The sequence below is a fragment of the Lupinus angustifolius genome, chromosome LG06, assembly GCF_001865875.1.
Source record: "Lupinus angustifolius cultivar Tanjil chromosome LG06, LupAngTanjil_v1.0, whole genome shotgun sequence".
In the NCBI taxonomy this organism is placed as follows: Eukaryota; Viridiplantae; Streptophyta; class Magnoliopsida; order Fabales; family Fabaceae; genus Lupinus; species Lupinus angustifolius.
In genome coordinates, this window is record NC_032014.1 from 28,563,134 (window position 1) to 28,581,646 (window position 18,513).

The window sequence follows — 18,513 nt, forward strand, 5'->3', positions numbered from 1 at the left end:
CCTCCTGCCATTAAAAACATGACATGTTTATTATTTTGTTAATTTTAGAAATATTTTTATAGAAAGTAATTAAAAGTGGCACATGATATAATTTTAGTAGTCATAGAAGATAAGTTATCTTCTTATATCAGGAGATATTTTATTGTCTTTGAATAATTACTTTTAGAAAAGGATATTATTGCCTTTACCGACAAGTTAAGAGAGTGATTATAGAATTTCAACTCAATACATGCAAGCATGCATCTTTAACAAAAAGAAAAGCATTTTTCTCATTGAAATAAACTTCCTCACAATTCTATCATTATTCCTGCCACTAAATTATAATTCATACTTTAACTTTTAGCCTATCCACTCCTCATTGTCACAACTTTTTATATATCAAATAAACAAATAATTCTATAAGAAAGCATAAATCAAACGGTGTTTTAACCTTGTTGTAATTTATATTTCACTTATATATTATATTGTTAATATTCCTCTAAAATTAAATATTTCATTAATAATAATAATAATTTTTATATATAATATATTTTTTAAATATAGTATATCCATATGATTATTATTTTTGTCAGTATTACATTAATATATAATAATAAAATTACTGAATTACAAAAGATTCTATAAATAAATAGAATATAACAGCACAGCATGTTTAACTAACTATTTGCCATTCATTCAAATTTCCATGATAATCATATTTTTCAAGTGCTTAAAATTATGAATAATTTCACCCAATAGCAGAAAAACTTCATAAATTTATGGAACCCCTTAACATTCAAATCGAGATCGGTCCAAAAATAAAACTAAAAACCAATCCAAATTAAATTAAAATTGCAAAAACCGAATATGATTATTTTTAGAAATTGAATTTGATTGTAACTTTAGGAACCTGATGATCCAAACCAAACCACATATACAATATAATCAAAATAAGGAAGAAATCAATGTTAACTATTATGTCCAATTGATTTTCTTTTAATGACAACATCTTGATATTAATATAATGTCATTACCTATTCACTATTTTCATCACCAATGTTATTAATAATGTATTAGTCATCACCAATGTTATTAATACTGTATTGACCATCACCAATTTTATTAATACTGTATTAGTTATCAAACTAGTTAGCGTACTAGTACATTAGTATAGTTATTCAACCAATGATCCATTAATTAAACCACATACCAATAAAATTAGATATACATATATAATATATTAACATTAATGTTAAAAAATAAATAAAAAATCAATATATTTTTTATTTTTGTTAAAAAATTAATTTTAAATAAAAATCGCAAGTATGACTAGTACGGTTCATTTGATCGATATAATTATCTGACCGATATAATTATTATACCGTACCGATATTGAAACCGGTTCAACCGATCAGTATGAAACGGTTTTAACAACACGACCCTAATCATTTTGTTTATGTTAATATAGTGCTAGGAAGAAAGTTTTAATACTGTGAATTATATCTTTATAGTTTATGTAAACAAAATTATGACAATACTAACATGAATGTACAGAAATTTGTCACTTTAAAATGTATTAAATTTAATATTTTAATCATGTTTATGAGTTTAAAAGTATGTATAATGCCAATTTTTATAAAAAGATCTAAAACCACATATAAACAAACCAGAGAAGTGTTTGAATTAGATGATTTTTTGGGCCCTAAAAGTGAATCCAAACATAGAAGGTGCTACATGATTCACTATATATTCGGTACTTGTAAAGTTGTAATAGTGACTGTCTCTGAATATTATTACTTTACTCCATAATAATTACTTCCTCTTGTCGATATTCTATAAAATAATTATTTTTATTTAATTGTTATTCTCAAAAGTTAAACATAATATTTATTATTTACCAATTATGGTTAAATATAAATATAATTACACCACTTGATCCCATCAATTCAATCCTTCTAAATATAATTATAATTACATCACTTGTTTCAAATAAAATTTAAACTTTTTTACCAAAAAGAATTGAAATTTCTCTTTCAACCTATGGATGTTACTTTAATACTCATCTTTTTTCAGGAGTAACAACATGGTGAGTTATCAAACATTCATTGCTTGTTGCTTACATTTAATGAATTTATAAACATATATTTGATAAAATCAACAACCAAAAAATGTTTAACAATTCACCTTGAATATTACATTAGTACTCTTATATGGGATATATAAACTGCATTATAGTGGAGGGAGACTTAGTTTCAAATAACAGTTTGCTACATTATACCCCAAGACCCAACAAAATGAATGTCAATGAAACTGAAACACAAGGGTAAAACTGCATACAAATTACCTATTTTCCATTAACGTATTCGAGAAGGTGCCGATCGAGCTCAAAATGTCGAGAAAGAAGCCCCTGCAGCTCATAATCCAAAAGTTATGGTTAAACTCTATCTCAGAGGTGTAACTAATGGAGTAATGCTCAAGTGTGGTTGAGTAAATGAACTATTACAATTCACAAGGCACCATGTAGCAAATACCAAGGACCTATAATGCTCTCAAGTCTCAATAATATTCTACTCAAAGCAAAAAGATAAAACTTTAGGGTCTGTTTACGAGTTAAATTTTGGAGGGAAAGAGATGGACAGGGAAGGCTCCAGAGCCATGAAATATACTTATGAGATGACTCAAAAACCTTTCCTTGTCCTTCATTTCCCTCCAAAACTCAACTCGCAAACATATCCTAAGAACCTGTTTGGTTTGGAAAAACATTTTCGTCTCATTGATAATAAGAAATATATCACCTTGTTTTCATTTTGTTTCGGGTACTAGTCTTTGAATACATGAAGCAAATTGAAAACAAAATGGCATACTTGTAATTGTTAATGAAAACAAGAAAGTTTTTCGCAAACTAAACACCCCATCCAATGCATGATGGTATGATGCAGAGTAAGGACGGTTTTAAAACCAAATGGTAAATGGTTGACTTTAATCTAACAATCATGGGATGTTTCAGTCAACATTCAAATAGCACAAAAATCAGAATCATATTTACAACAGATACCTTTGTAATTGTAGGGTTAAAGAATCTAGCTTCGAAATCCAACTCCGGAAAGCGGGCAATTTCAGCACCGTTCTCAAATAAGATAAATGTTGGAAGCTGGCCCATGCTTCCTGAAAATCACAGTGCTTCATATAAAATGCATATTCACAAAACTAGCTAAAGAGATCCAGAATAATAGTTAAGAAAATATACTAAATATTTAAAAAGGAAAAAGAAAAATTGTCACAAAGCTACAAATAATTAATATCATGTACCACTAAGAGAAACTCCACATTTTTCAGCAGCATTGGGGAAGAGTCCAAGATCAACTATTCCAAATGATAAATTTTTGTTTGAATATCTGCAATAGAGACACATAAAATACATTGTCAAAAGATGCTTATCACAAAAACAATTCAAGGTGGCTACATTCATGGAAATCGCTGGCTATAAAATCTTCTTTTACAACATAAGTAGACTTCATACACATTCTATGTGTACAGCATAGAAGATTCCCTGCTATTATTTCTTGCTATGTCATGGTTTCAATTTTCCCCGAAGCAAAACAATGGAAGAATCATAGATTGCATTGTAAGAGTGTAGAATCTCTACACTTAGAAGCCAACTCAATAATATTTGGAAAACTTCTCTTAAATATATTTGACTAACGGCATAGAAACAACTCATATTAGATGAGAAAGTACAACAACCTGAACTTGTGCAGAGAACAGAAACTCTTTCATCGTTTATCTATTTTATTGCAGGGAGAGGCAATAATGTAAGACAAAAGGCAGAGAGAAGCTTACGTGATCGACAGTTCAGGTAACTGCTGACTTGAGCGAATGCAAGAAGACGAATATGAAGCACAGAATTCCACCTGCCAACTCATGGAAAGTAAGAAGACTGGATAAATCTATGGGAAATGAAAGAAATCTAAAATGTAAATAATGACATGGATACACTCCTTAGATTTCTGATAATACCTAAATTATTCTTCAAAAAGAGTAGCGTGATAGTTTTCATGAATTTCCAGTTTAAGCATAGCATAATTTTAAATTACAAACAGGAAAGAAAACAAGCAATTTCTTCTTGACTATCAAATTCTATTCCTACCAACTCCCCAAAACATTGCCAACAGATAGCAGAGAGAGCCTACAATTTCCTTTTACAAATTATTAAAATATAGTTATTGTTCCCAAGCAACCTTTCCCTGTTTCCGCAAGGTTGTCATCATGCACATTTATATTAAAAACTAACACATTTCACATCTTTAAAGCGAAAGGTTTAGAAAGAGATTTTATTAGGTTATGTAAACATAGTCGTCATTCTTAGGCAAACTTCCCTTGTTTCCATGAGGTTACCATTATTGTGCTTTTAAACCAAGAACAACTACATTGCACATCTTGAAGTAAAAGATTGAGAACAGAATTCCATTCAACCACCGGTACTCACCAGCCACAATCTTGAAGTGTTTCCCTCAGCCAGCAAGCTTTCCAATTGCAATGGTGTTAGCTTGCTAGAAGTACCTGGAAGAATATATTACATAAAATAGAACTTGATCAGTCATCACAGTATAAAACAATGAATTCTTGCAGTTCTCATGAATCATGATACTTTCAACCATGAGAAGCTTGTAAGTTAATTCTAAGGCATAAAAGCAAATCAGCTTGACCCAATTAACAGTACCTAGTCCTTGGAACGGAGGTTGTTGTGCTAGCATATGAATCACTGCAATACAGAACATAACCATAAATATGCATGTCTTATAAGATAATTGACTTTCAATTGATACGCAATGCACTTCTTCTACTAGCTACAAAAACGAAATGCAAACATAATCAATCTTACAATGTCGGCAACATTTTTATATCATAAAAGTGATGAAAAATATATATCAGCTCATTTTTTGTATAACAAAAAAAGTTAGTTTCATAGTTGACGAATACTTTTATTGCAGGAAAAAGAAACATGGTGTGAATAAAATTGCAATTCCTATGTCGGAAATATCAACATTGCTTAAAAATACAAAATAAGATGAATCTACCCACCTAAGAAGACAATAATATACCATACGGCTAAGCGGCGATCCATTGTAAATGCAAGGGCAAAAAGACAGATCTGGAAATATTAAAATAAGATAGAAAAACTGAGAAGGGCCACAAAGGCATATAAAGAGACAAAGCCACAGGTTGTGTGCAGCAAGAAAAGAATTTAACACATGAAACATGCACTAGTTTCTCAATAAAAAGTATGCAATAGCTAATAATAATTGAAGTACAAAACTGTATTGTTGGGCATCTAATTAGATTAAACATATTATATCCGGGAATATCTAAAAACTCAAATTAAAAAATCAAAACCTATCATAATAAAAATAAAAACAGGGCAAGGGGAAATGATTTATGAATGGATAAAACAAGGAAGCTGTCCAAGTTTCACAAATGCATCAATAGTGATCACCTTGGCGAGGAAAAGTGCATCGGCTATAAAGGCCTCCCATGTTTCTTCTCTCACTCCCTGAAACAGTGAAAAATTATAGAATTGAATACAATGCACACAGATATGCAAGGTTGCAAGGTTGCTAGCAAGTAGCAACAGTATGTGAAAAACAGTGGATAGATCATATTCACTCAAATAAACAAACTCTCCACAGACAAATCCAATTCAGAGAGTGACTTACGCATGCAAGAGAATGTAAACCAGAACCACACTCCCATTCCATCAAGATCAAACCATTAAAAGTGGGTGTAATGAAAATACCAGGCAACTTATTACTTTCCAACTTAAATCTGGGGTTTTATTCATTTTCTTATGCTATAATTGGAATGGAAGTTGAAACAGTGGTTAATGTTATTATGCACAGACATCTACATTACCTCAGCATCTCGTAAATGCAAGGTAAAACTGCCTGCTATAGACCCAAATAGGGGATTCGAACTTCCCCCGACCCAACACATGGCAGGAGTCTTGTAGTACCGAGTTGCTCATATTATTAAAGCAACACTATAGGGAAAATGGGAAATGAATCATCTCATGCTCATATTATAAAAGGTTACAAATCTTGATGGGCCAACAAATAAAATCTTAGCATTTACCATATAGCAAACATTTAGTACACTGTCAAACCAGAGCAGAATAAAAGACATAAAACTACAGAACATTTTGGTTCTAGCAAAATAACTGAAATTGTTCTTTCCATGTGCCAATCATTATTCTCTAGTCAATGCAACCACATAACGAGAAAATAACACAATACAATATGTTGGTCTTTGGTACAAGAACACACCCAAGAATGTTGGATTCCCACCTTAGCCATCCAAATGTCAATTTTTTAGTGCAAAATGACTTTCACACCCTCCTATTTCTAACCTCTTTGTTTCCAGAGAAATGTATCAATGCGGCCCTTAAAATTTAAAAAAACACAAAATGTCCTTAAACATATCAATTGTGGGACAAATTAGTCCCTTTTCGCGAAAATTTATAAAGACTAGAGTGACATTCAATATAAAAAAGTACAACCAAGTACACGAGACCAAACAAAGATACGTTTTTAACAACAATATTAATCTAACAGAATAATGTACATCCTCTTATTAGGGTAAGTTATCTCCTCAGTCCACATATATTATATCTATTCTTTCATTACAATGTTATTGACGTGTCAGCCTATTATCAGTGGGCAGAACCTAACTTGCTATTCGAGTAGATATTTCATCCTCATTAATCATTAATCAATAGTAATAACAACTAACAACTTAACCACGCTCACAAGCGGAGAGACTGTTTCCGATATTTGAATTAAATACGAAAGTAATTGAGTACCTTGACGAGAGCCAATATGGCAAAAACTAACAGCATTTGTATTTCCTATTGGACAATAAAAAGAAAGGTAATAAGTAAAATAATCAAAAAATGAATAACATACATAAGAAACAAAGATAGAGAGAGAAATATATACACGACGAAGAAGATGATGAATGATGTGAGAATCTAAGAGTTGTGATGCGAAATTGAAGCGAATGACGAAATAAGAAAAGAAAGTTAAGAAATGAAAGAGATAATAAGGTTCTGAAACCATTCCATTCAGTAACTGAATTGGATCAATACTATTACTCTCTTTTCCCATTTTCTTCTTCTTCTTCTTCTTCAATCAGATCTGAATCAAAAGTTTACATCTTCTTCCTCCATTTCAATGGAGCTTCATGGGGTTTCAAAATTAACAGTGCCTGCAAAAATTATGAATAGCCCAATGGGTTATGACTTTTCTCAAGCCCAAAATTTAAATAAAAACCTGTTGAAGTTTTATTCGTGCAAAATTTTATATAATTAGTAATTATGTATAATTATATTGAAATATTAACGAGTGTTGGTACAAGTGGTATATGTTTGATTTATCTTAAACAAGGTCTTGGATTTGAGTCTTGTGGATGGAAAAAATACCCGTTAGGAGAGTTAGTCTCGCATACCTGTGGATGTTCTTGGCTCGGACAGGATTGTCTCCACTACGAGAATACCTGTGGGAAACCAACAAAAAAATATTGAAGCAACATATTTTCATGTTTTTTGGACCAGAATAAAACAAAACATAAAGCAGTATTTTGTTTTTATTTTATTTTAAGTGAACTGGTTCACTTTCCGGTTTATTTCAGTTTAACTATGTTTAGTATTGTCGGACCGGAATTTCTATGGTTCAAAGCAATCCAAACCATATTCGATTAAGACTACAAACCAAAATCATTTTCAAGTTCGTTCAACAATAGAGATTGTCTGATCCGATCAAATCTCACAATATTAGTTTTATGTGTTGTTTTGGTATAACCAAATATATCAATTAATCCCTTTTAAGGTGTGTTGCTGACTTGTTGTTCTTGTGTCACTCAAATGAATTGAATATTTGACATTTTTACAGAGATCTAGTGACCTTATTGAAGAAACACTTGTGGGTGATTATGTGTTTGCATTTAGCCTATCTTTGTTTATATATATATTTTTGAGAAATTAATTCTACTATGTTATTTCTTGTAATTTTGGAAAATAATTTTATTCAGATAAAATTTATTTTTACTGTATTTGAAGGAGCAATTGTGTTTAAAAAGCATTAACTTATTAAACTAAGTCCTTTAAATTGTCTGTGAAAATATTTTGAATTGTTAAAATACAATCGTTTTTAATACAGAGCATATGAGGGAGCACATCTTCCGTATCACAATTGTTATGGAAATTGTCCTCGTGAGTATATGTAAAGAATGTGCATGTGAAGAAGAAATGCAGAACTCATGCAATAAAGAATACTTATTTGTGGAGTAAGAAGTAACTTGTGAATAAAGAATACTTTGTTCTAAATCCAGTAGTAAATCTATGTGCGCATAATATTCCACTAGTGTTGATCGTGTTAAAAGTAGTGATATAAAAACCGTATTGTGCTGGTAGGTTCAATCAAAAATCTGGTGAATCAGATTCTTATCTGGTACGGTACGGATGTTGAATTGACCAAGTATTAAAACTGGTCAAAATTGATGAACATGTCATAATTTGACTAAACTGACTGGTTTATGCACATATTTTTTTTTTAAAAAAAACTTTAAAACTTAAAAATTCATTACACTGTGATCCCTCTTTCTAACCTTTCTTCAACATTGTAAGGCACATGCTTCCAAGGCATTCATAGATTCCATCATTTGGTTCATAACATTGCTATATAATCTCAATGACATTTGTGTAATCTTGGAGTCAACTATCTGAATGTAGGATTTGGTGCAAAAATGAAACCTCAATATGAGACAACTTTGACTTCTTGGTATTAAATGTTAAAACTCCAAATTTATTTGTTTTGTAAGGTGGGTTATCAACTTGTGTCATTTATTTATATTTTGCGTTTGTTAAGTGATACTTTTAGATTGATGTATGTTTTGCAATTTAGACTTTGAATTTATTAAAGACTTAAAATTGTTTGTTTATGTGAATTTTGAGTAAATTATAAGAATATAGATTATAAACTTGACTATCTACCTATTTGAATTTTTTTTGTTATAGGTTTATATATATATATATAAGCATATATGTCCGGTTTAACCGACATACGATTTAACTACTAAACCACCAGTTGAACCACTGTACCACTATACAGTATCCTGACCGATTTGATAACCGGTACAGTTTTAACAATTGAAAGTCATATATGAATGGTAAGAATTGGGCATAGGTGAGGTTGGGATGAGTTAATATACTAGTGGAGCATGAATCTCTCTACCCCTCATCTTTTATTTGATCATTCTTTTGATATAAATCATTAGACTAATAATGTGTAAATTTGTTTAAAGATCTTTTTGAATGATATATCAATTAGATCTTATATAAATTTTTACTTAAAGTATCTAATCTATTTTCTCAACTTGAATTATTTATTAATTAAAGAAAAGGCGTTTAAAACAAAATTCAATCCTGTTATTGTTATTGTGTTATGACTTTTTAGTTAGTGCTTCTTTCATGAGTTATTAATAGAGTAAAAAGAAAAGATTAGGAAGAAAAATGTCACAAGAAATTCTAGCATAGGAAATCTATCTCGATATACAATATGTTTTTGGTAACAAGATTAAGGCACAACCTACTTAGCATAAGTTAAATATGTAATAATATATATATTATTTTCTTCACCAAGGACGATTGCACAACAAAAGATGAAGATGCTCACATTTTATTTTTCAAATAAAATTTAGGGAATTTATAGAAATTTCATCTAGAGGATTTTTCAAACTAGAGTACATCATACTTGATATCTTAGGAGGATAAAAAAGGTCAACATGATATATTATGTCATCCAACTTGAATCAATTAGTTATGACAACTTAACTCGAACTTATGGTACTGGCTTGAACTCAATTTGGATTTAACTAGAAAACCTTTTTTTGACTAGGTTTAGGTTTTAGTTTCCCCCATTTCAAATCCCATGGTCATGTTCGATATAAGTGATACTTGACTCTCAAGTTAACTTAAACTCGATTTATTACTGAATGTGAAAGTTTAGAATTATCCTGTATATATAAAGGACGTACAAGAGAAAATAGATCCATTTACTTAAACTTTATAATTTCACAACTCATATATGAGTATTAGATTTTGAAATTAGATTAATTTAGTTGAATTATAATGACCTAAGATGTACGGTTCAAAACGATACTTATATCAAATATGTGTCATATTGAATATGGCATTACACTTTTTTTAGAAATGAAAGAAACAATATGTCAAGGATATTTATATAAAATATATACATCAAATTCGTAAAACAGAACAAATATATAATTGTTGTTCCAAAATGTGAAATAAAGGGCATATATAATGTTATAGATTGCTAAATACAAATGAAAACTACATTGTAATAAAAAATCATTAATATTTTCTACAAATAAAAATAGAATCTATTACATTCAAATCTTAATCATCATTAGGATGACTATTATAAATCAAACTAAATGTTGTTCAGTGAGAGGAAAAAAGAAATAATCATCTTTGATGCACATCTTATAAAGTTAATCTTTTTTTGGAATTTGATATAAGTAGTGAAGATTAGTCACATAAATTAATAATCTTTTATGAATACATGTATTCTTTCAAAGTGGCATAACAAAATGTTATCATACAATTACTGGACTAGAAATGTTATTGTTTGATTAATTTTATGGTATATAAGGATTACACAATTAATAATCTTTTATGGCCTATTTTGGACGTTTCTAAAAAAATATTTATTTAGCCGTACATTTTTAATGTATGTTTAAATTTCTTATGAATAGTATTCGGGCAAAACTAAATCGAACTAAAGCTTCACTTGGTTTAGCTTAATAAGGATTTGCTCAACTCAAAATTCAACTTGAGTTCGATATAAATTATTTTTTTAGTTTGAGTTCAGCTCATTTAAAATTCACGAATTGTTCGATTTAACTCGAATTGGTTCATTTAGACAACTTAAATAATTAATTCATTTTTAAAAAAAGAATACGCAATATTTTATATATATATATATATCTAACGAGCCGAATTGTATCCAGTTCAAGTTCGATTCATTTGGTTCATGAACCTTGTTTATCGAGCTAAATAATGGGTCGAATTTTGAACAAATACCAAATTGATTCGATTCCCCACTTACAAGTGTTCTAAATTGTGTTAGAGGATAATACATTGATAGAGTGTGACCTTACACTTTGTTGGTCTTCTATCATTATATTCCTTCAATATTTGTTGCAATTGTATTCTCAATGCTTCATTTCACTCCTAAAATACTTCAACTCCAACTATCCTTCTACACAGAAAACATGTTACAAAAACAACTTCCAAAATAATCTATAATGTGCTCTCTTCCAATATGCCTATTAAACATGTGACCAAATTCATATGCATGTGGCCTTAGATTTGATAATGAGGTCATTAATAAAGAATATCTTTCTCATATTGCATGATTAAATTTGGTCTATAGTTACTGAAAAAATATGTCAATTTATTCCCACGTATCGATAAGGGAGTCACATCTTCTGTCCACATATTATACCACTTCATGTACCCCTTGTTTTTTCATTGGTCAGAAGAGTAAAACATAAATTAAAAATATATCGACTTTACATTTTCTAACTAATGAGAAACAAAGAGTACATGAAATGGTACAATGTTTGGAATTCGCATCTATATAAGTTATGTAGTTGTTGCAGAGAAGACTCTGTTGTACCAAATAGAATGAAGTATCATGTGAAATACATCATACTTGATAGGGTTCTTGTGCCAAAGGAAATGTTGTTGTACCTGTTTTAACCTTTTCTGCAATAGAAGATACCTCTTTTCAGGGATAGAAAGGAGTATAACCTTTAAGTTTGGAATATCCTTCTCCATAATAAAGATAGCAAAGGATTCCCAATTCAAAGTCTCAAAGAAGGGTGGCACAAAGTTGTCGGATATAATAACCGGAACGCATTCGTAGAATATCGCCTCGACGACTCGTGGACTGTTTACTTCAAAGCCTTTTGCACAAAGACAGTACTTGCTGCTTTTCATGTGATTGATGTAATCCTTGTTACCCTTAGATTTGGGAAGTTTTCCAAAGATTTTCATGTCGGGGTCTTTATTTGCCCATTGCTGTAACAGAATTGGTCGAAGATAACCGTGCAGCTTCCCTGCAAAAAACGCCAGAGTTGTCCTGTTGGAAGCCGAATTTCCACCGAGTTCTCCGGTGGGATTTCCAGCGTAGCGGACATGCGTTTCGGGAAGAGATACGTCCTTCCCGAAGACAAATCCGTTCTTTACATCAGCATTACAGAGGGCTCTTATGCACTTAGCCATGTGAACCTTTGTTTCTGAGGGTGCCTTTATAGTGGACAAGTATCTTGTGTCAGAAGCTAAAATGGATAAGAAAGATACAACAACCATAACAACCAAGCCTTTATCCCATTAGGTGGAGTCGGCTAAAAATGACAGCTTAGTCCACGAGGCTCCCACTTAGGGTCTGTTTGCGGGTTGAATTTCGAAGGGAAGGAAGGGAAAGAAACGGCTTGAGAGCTATCAAATACACTGCTGAGATGGCTCGGAAGCCTTCCCTTTCCATTCTTTCCCCTCCAAAACTCAACTCGCAAACAAACCTTTAGTGGGGTATGGGGATGTAGCAAAGAAACGGCTTGAGAGCCATCAAATACACTGCTGAGATGGCTCGAAAGCCTTCCCTTTCCATTATTTCCCCTCCAAAACTCAACTCGCAAACAGACCTTTAGTGGGGTCTGGGGATGTAGCATCGAATTTGAATGTGAAATGAACCCAAAAAATGATATCGGAAAAACATTAACTGAAGCAAGAATCACATACCCAGTCTTGGCAAGCAACAAGAAAATGATCAGCGCCACCAGTTCTGTTCCAGAAAGGGTGCTTCCCCGCTATCATGTCAACATAATCATGCAGATACTGAATCAAGTTCTCGTAGCTAGGTGAACCCGGTACATACAACGTTTTCACTAGCATTACTGAACTGAAAGGTAAGTAAAACAGGTGGGCCATCTTCGGGTCTTCTGTAACAAATCTTTTATCAGCTTCTATCAGCTTCATGAACCATCCCTCAGAAGCATAAACTCCTACGAGATATGGCGAATGCAGTATTGGTTTATCTCCTTCTCTGTATACATACACTTTGAGAGTCTCTTCCATTAATTCATAGCTCCTGAGAAATAGACAATCGCCGGGAAGTTAAAAGGTTAAATGTTAATTCAGCTGCATTAATAACCATCTTGTTTTATTTATCAATGCTGCTACGCAGTTGTGCATATCTTCCACACAATCACAAGTAATTTCTTTCAATGTAAAAGAAAAATTAATATGACTAATCATGTTGTTCAAACCTCCTTAACCTAGTTTTCACATATTTCGCATAATGGACAAATCTACCGAACATTTTTTGTCTGTTTACTGAACAGAAATGAAGCTTTTCAACATCAAGAAATGCTGCAATGTAGATCGAGTATACTAAAAAATACTACATTTTGTCTGAGCTGACCAAAATATGATATATATGTTAGGTAACATTGCCAACAATAAAAGTTCTACTTCTACCTCTTGAAAGTGGAAAGATTTCTAAAAATGGGAGCATAAAGATTCGGATCATTTTCTACGATCGGTGCATTTTCAATCTTTGATCTTGCCTGCAGTAGCTCTTGATCAACAGCTGACGACCACCTTGGCCTCTAGAAAACAACTTAGCAGCATAAGAGAATACTAGAATATGAAGAAAAAAACTCAAAAGTCTTATAAATCTGAAATTTCACTCTTCAGTCACATACCATAGAACGATATGATGCATGGCTTTGAAGCAATAACTTGTTCATTTCGGATATAGTTGTTACATCTGAAACAGGTAAAGGAGAACCTTGATTCTCCTTAGGCACACTGTTGATGGAAGAATTCTTGTCCAGTGCATTGCCATCGTTTCGGGATAAAGATACATTGTAATCATTTGATGACACCATAGTTGTAATATCCGGGCTCACTTTTGTTATAGGACTCAAAGGTGAATTTAAGTATGCTGGTGCAATTTCAGGAGAATTAGCATATGGACCTCCGGATTTTTGTTCCGAATTTGATGTAATGTTTTCTTCTCCCGACATCCTAGTTTTATTAGCTACATCAAGGGCATGTTCATCCTGTAATGTACTACTTTCTGATGTAGGTATCTTGTTAGTAGAGAATAGAGAGAATAGAATATTACTATACGGAAGCTCAAGATATTGAAAGCCTAAAATAACTGCAAATGCAATGCTAATAAGCAACAGAAACCTCTTTGTTGCCATCTGAAAGGGCAAAATAGTTATACCCATTTCGATAAATATCTTCAACTACCATCAGTTGATTGGAAATGATCATAGCATCACTGCAGATTATACCGAGAAAAAAAAACCAGATTCGGTAAGAAATAAAGAAAGAAATGTTTTTATATCAGTTAAAGAAAAGTATGCAAATTTTTGCTCTACAATCCTAAAATAGAAATAGTGGCAACAGGTTTATAGCAAGAAGGTTAACTAAACCAAATTCCGATATGTATAACCTGAGGTGCTGAGTTCCACACACAAATTCAATATACCTTTCTGTATATTAACTCAAAAAACAAATATAATCATGCTTGATTCTCCCGGAGACGCACTCCTACGAATCACCATTGTACCAACAACTCTGACTAAGACACTGGACTTGAAACCGACATCGACAATATAAAAAATGTAGGGCACGGGACACGACACTATATATGTGTGTGTGGAATGACAAATAAAATTAAATATGAGCAATTTCATTCACAACAAGATGAATATAGTTGCATAAGTAGTTTAAGGGTAGCCTTTGGAAGCATGGGAGAATAGGCACCATGAACTAGTCGCTAAGTTATTATTATTAAATGGGACACATTGTTACATGATTAACTTATTTACTTGACATACTGCATACCAAATTTGATCGTGCCATGTATCATGTGTCGGGCTCATCGGTCATAAAGGAAGTCTTATAATAATAATTTAAATTACAATGAACCGGTACAACCATGAAACAAAAGCGGTGTCCATGTAACTATGTGTCCAACACATGTAGGAGGGGTGTTAGTCCTACACCTCTCGTCCGGCCACAATCCACTACCAATCGGTACAACAACAATTCCCACTATATAGTTTTTTTTATAACCAAGAATATATCGTCATCCTTTAGCTAGAGAACTAATCCATTTTGAGGTGTGTGGTTGTCTCTTCCAAATCGCTCACAAAAATCGAACCTTTGAACTTTTGGTCTACCTATGGATCCAGTGGGGCCTTAAGCTGCTAGACCAACATCATGGTAACAGGTAACTACATAGGTTCGGATATATGTATCGAACAATGACATAACACTCCATCATAACTCATCTAATAGAACATCAACAACAACAACCAAACCTTAGTCCAATCACGTGGATATGGCTAAATGGATCCAACGAACGACACCATAATTCTCTATTCCTAACTAAGAAAGATTGTAATAGAAAGTAGAAGCATCAAATGAAAAACAAAAAACATATAACTAACAATAACAATACAACACAGTTTCATATCTGAAGCAAGAGATCAGAAATATTTTCAGGAATGGTGGGTACCTTGGTTGCTACAAAAAACGATCTTCCATTCCCACATTTGAAAGAGACCCATTATTTTAACTTTCAATAATAATCAACTGATATAAAAAAGTTTAATTTTTTAACAATGAAACCATGAAAAGAGACAACACTTCCATTTCTGAATAGTGCAGATGCTGTGAATGATTGTTCTTCAATAAATAAACGTATTTGTTTATTGAAATCTTTATTCTCCATTTACATTAAATTAATCATTAATTCACTTCTCTTCCATAATATTACTTTCTTAATTTATGATCGAACCGTTGCTCTATTAGGGAATGATTTCATTGGATTTCAAGGCAGATCAAAAAGTAAAAAGTTGATTCCCGTAAATAGTGCATATTGAATCGAGTAGGGATGACAAAAAAACGCAACCTGTGGGTATCCATGGAAATATCCGCAACAGGTACCCATAATAATATCTTATGAGCGAGAGCGAGTTTTGTGATACTCGCCCCGTGTACCTGTAAATTTATATATTTAGTTTTTAGTTAAATTTTTATATATATTTATTATTATTTTAAGATTATATATCATATACTATATTATTATTTCATAATAAATTACACATATTTGCTTATGATACTAAACTTATCATATTATTTATGTAACAATTATTTTTACATATTGATTATTACAAATTATATAAATATATAATTAAAATTAAAAATCTGTTGGATACCCATAAATACCCACTACCCACACGGGTACCAACAAATATTACGAGTTCGGACATGGGAAAATACTATCTGCGCCCGCCCGCCCGCGCCCGTTGCTATCCTAGAACCTAGAGAGGTGGTTACATATTTCAAAAAAAGATTGATACTTATCTATGTGAAATATATTCTTAATTATATTAAAAAAATATTAATTTCTTACTTTGAAATAACTTAAAGTAAACCTATACATAGATAACTTATTCAACAAGTTGAGCAAGGACACAAAAAAGTTATTCAATAAATAATTTATAATTTAAATAATTAAATATATAGATAACTATGATTTAATTTTTTGAATCATGTACCTTAATATTTCTTTTTGGCAAATTTCATTTAGCTATTATTTACATACATGTTTATGCCCACCAATTTGTGATTATAATTTTTGCCTACTCCACCTTTATAATAAAAATAATTAATTGTAGGAAAGATTATAATAAGCTTAATATTATTGGGAAGAAGATGAATGATTAATGTGTATTTTAATGTGAGATAATTAATGTAAATTTGTAAAATTTCAAATGATAAATTTGACCATTAAATTATTAAAATCTCTTTTGATGTATAATAAGCTACTTCTCCATTAGCTTTATGATGGGTAGCTTTCGAACAAAACAATCCATTCAATTTGTGTTCGTTGAAAGATTCTAGTAGCTTATTAATTAAGTAAAAAAAAAACTACTCAATTATATGTACTAAACATATTCCATCGGATTAATCGATAATATAAAAATTAGGCATCAAGATGATATTTTTATAATCTAATATGCAACATTGATTAAATTTATGTTTTGTTTACTGAATAAACCACTTTACCTTACCATGTATTTAGAAGCAATTATCCATTCAACTAGTGTTTGGTTCAAATGATATATGTTTGATTCTCATTAAGTAAGGTTTCGGGTTCAAGTCTTGTGGATGGAAAAAATATTCGCTGAGAGAGTTAGTTGTCCTACGTACACGTGGATGTTCCCGGCTTGGACAGGATTATCTCTGGTGCAAAGATACAAGTAAGAAACAAAAAAAAAATAAAATAATGAGACATATTCATTATTTTTTGTAATACGAAGAATATTCTCTCACTCTTTTAGATGAGGAACTAATACTTTTTGGGTGCGTGACTGCTCATTTCAACAAGTATTATTTTAAGAATCAAATCATTAACTTTTTGAACATCTTAAGAATATAATAGAATCGTATACGACTAGACCAACACATTGTTGATAGAGATATACACATTATAAGAATTACATAGTAGTGGTTTCCACACTAATGATGATTATATATGTGATGTGTGGGAAAATACTACATCTAACCTAAGGTCATACTGATAAAACATCGGCCATCAAAAAGTTATTTTTGACAATTTTCAAAGATAATGAATTATTAGTCAAATATTGATAAAACTCTATTAGATTAATACGAAATATATTGGTGATCTTTTTTATCGACAATTGTTAGTATGTTAATATTTATTGTACACGAGACTCAAGCTCTTAATCTCCTTAACTCTATTCCTAAGCCCTATCCATTAAACCAATTTATAACTCTCTTATTAGTTTTTAATTGTTATGGTGAGACTCGAACCCATAACCTAGTCAGACAAGTGGGGAATGTTGGCGTAAACCAAAAAGTTTGGGTAGAGCTGGATCTAAATGTTGGCTAGGTAAGCGTCCTATAGTAAGATGAATAGGTATGTACCTTGTAGACCACCCCCATGGGGTGGTGAAGGGAGGACCCCAATTGGTAGAAAAAACTTGCAACTCCATCGGCTATCATGTACTTGGAAGAAGAAGTAGAAAAATGAATTTATATAGTGATAATTTGATTCTGCATCGCCGTAGTAAATAGTAAAGTCGAGAAAACAGAAATTGTTTCTTCATTTTAAAAAAATAGGAGTAATTAACTATGACATATATTCACTTCATTTCTTAAATTACTTTACCTTAACCATTATATAACCTTATGACTTGTAGCGACCCTTAATGTGAATAAGTAGAGACAAAGCTCACAACTAATATATATTTATATGGTTATCATACAAAAGAATAAAATATGGATTTAACAGGAGCACATTTTTTGTCTCACATTATATATTATTTATATCAGTGATGTAAAAA

At 31.4% G+C, this 18,513-nt stretch overlaps 2 protein-coding genes across 5 annotated transcripts; both read right to left on the reverse strand.

Moving 5' to 3' along the window:
- On the reverse strand, positions 2,191-7,227 carry LOC109350688 (thioredoxin-related transmembrane protein 2). 2 transcript variants are annotated; one of them, XM_019591943.1, is made up of 10 exons: positions 6,972-7,224; positions 6,836-6,880; positions 5,474-5,530; positions 5,062-5,131; positions 4,700-4,741; positions 4,466-4,539; positions 3,820-3,890; positions 3,289-3,374; positions 3,035-3,144; positions 2,191-2,386 (listed from the first exon to the last, which is right to left on the reverse strand). In XM_019591943.1, the coding sequence occupies exons 1-10, from the start codon at positions 7,137-7,139 to the stop codon at positions 2,324-2,326; spliced, it is 786 nt and encodes a 261-aa protein (XP_019447488.1). In that variant the 5' UTR covers positions 7,140-7,224; the 3' UTR covers positions 2,191-2,323. The 2 variants fall into 2 exon arrangements, with proteins under 2 accessions (XP_019447488.1, XP_019447489.1); XM_019591944.1 differs by lacking the exon at positions 6,836-6,880 and having other exon boundaries at positions 6,972-7,227.
- On the reverse strand, positions 4,406-15,779 carry LOC109350686 (probable glycosyltransferase At5g03795). Of its 3 annotated transcripts, none has more exons than XM_019591940.1 (8): positions 15,654-15,779; positions 13,822-14,420; positions 13,595-13,725; positions 12,857-13,205; positions 11,687-12,364; positions 11,283-11,517; positions 6,700-6,703; positions 4,406-4,415 (listed from the first exon to the last, which is right to left on the reverse strand). In XM_019591940.1, the coding sequence occupies exons 2-5, from the start codon at positions 14,353-14,355 to the stop codon at positions 11,699-11,701; spliced, it is 1,680 nt and encodes a 559-aa protein (XP_019447485.1). In that variant the 5' UTR covers positions 14,356-14,420; positions 15,654-15,779; the 3' UTR covers positions 4,406-4,415; positions 6,700-6,703; positions 11,283-11,517; positions 11,687-11,698. The 3 variants fall into 3 exon arrangements, with proteins under 3 accessions (XP_019447485.1, XP_019447487.1, XP_019447486.1); XM_019591942.1 differs by lacking the exon at positions 15,654-15,779 and having other exon boundaries at positions 13,822-14,198; positions 14,315-14,861; XM_019591941.1 differs by lacking the exon at positions 15,654-15,779 and having other exon boundaries at positions 13,822-14,869.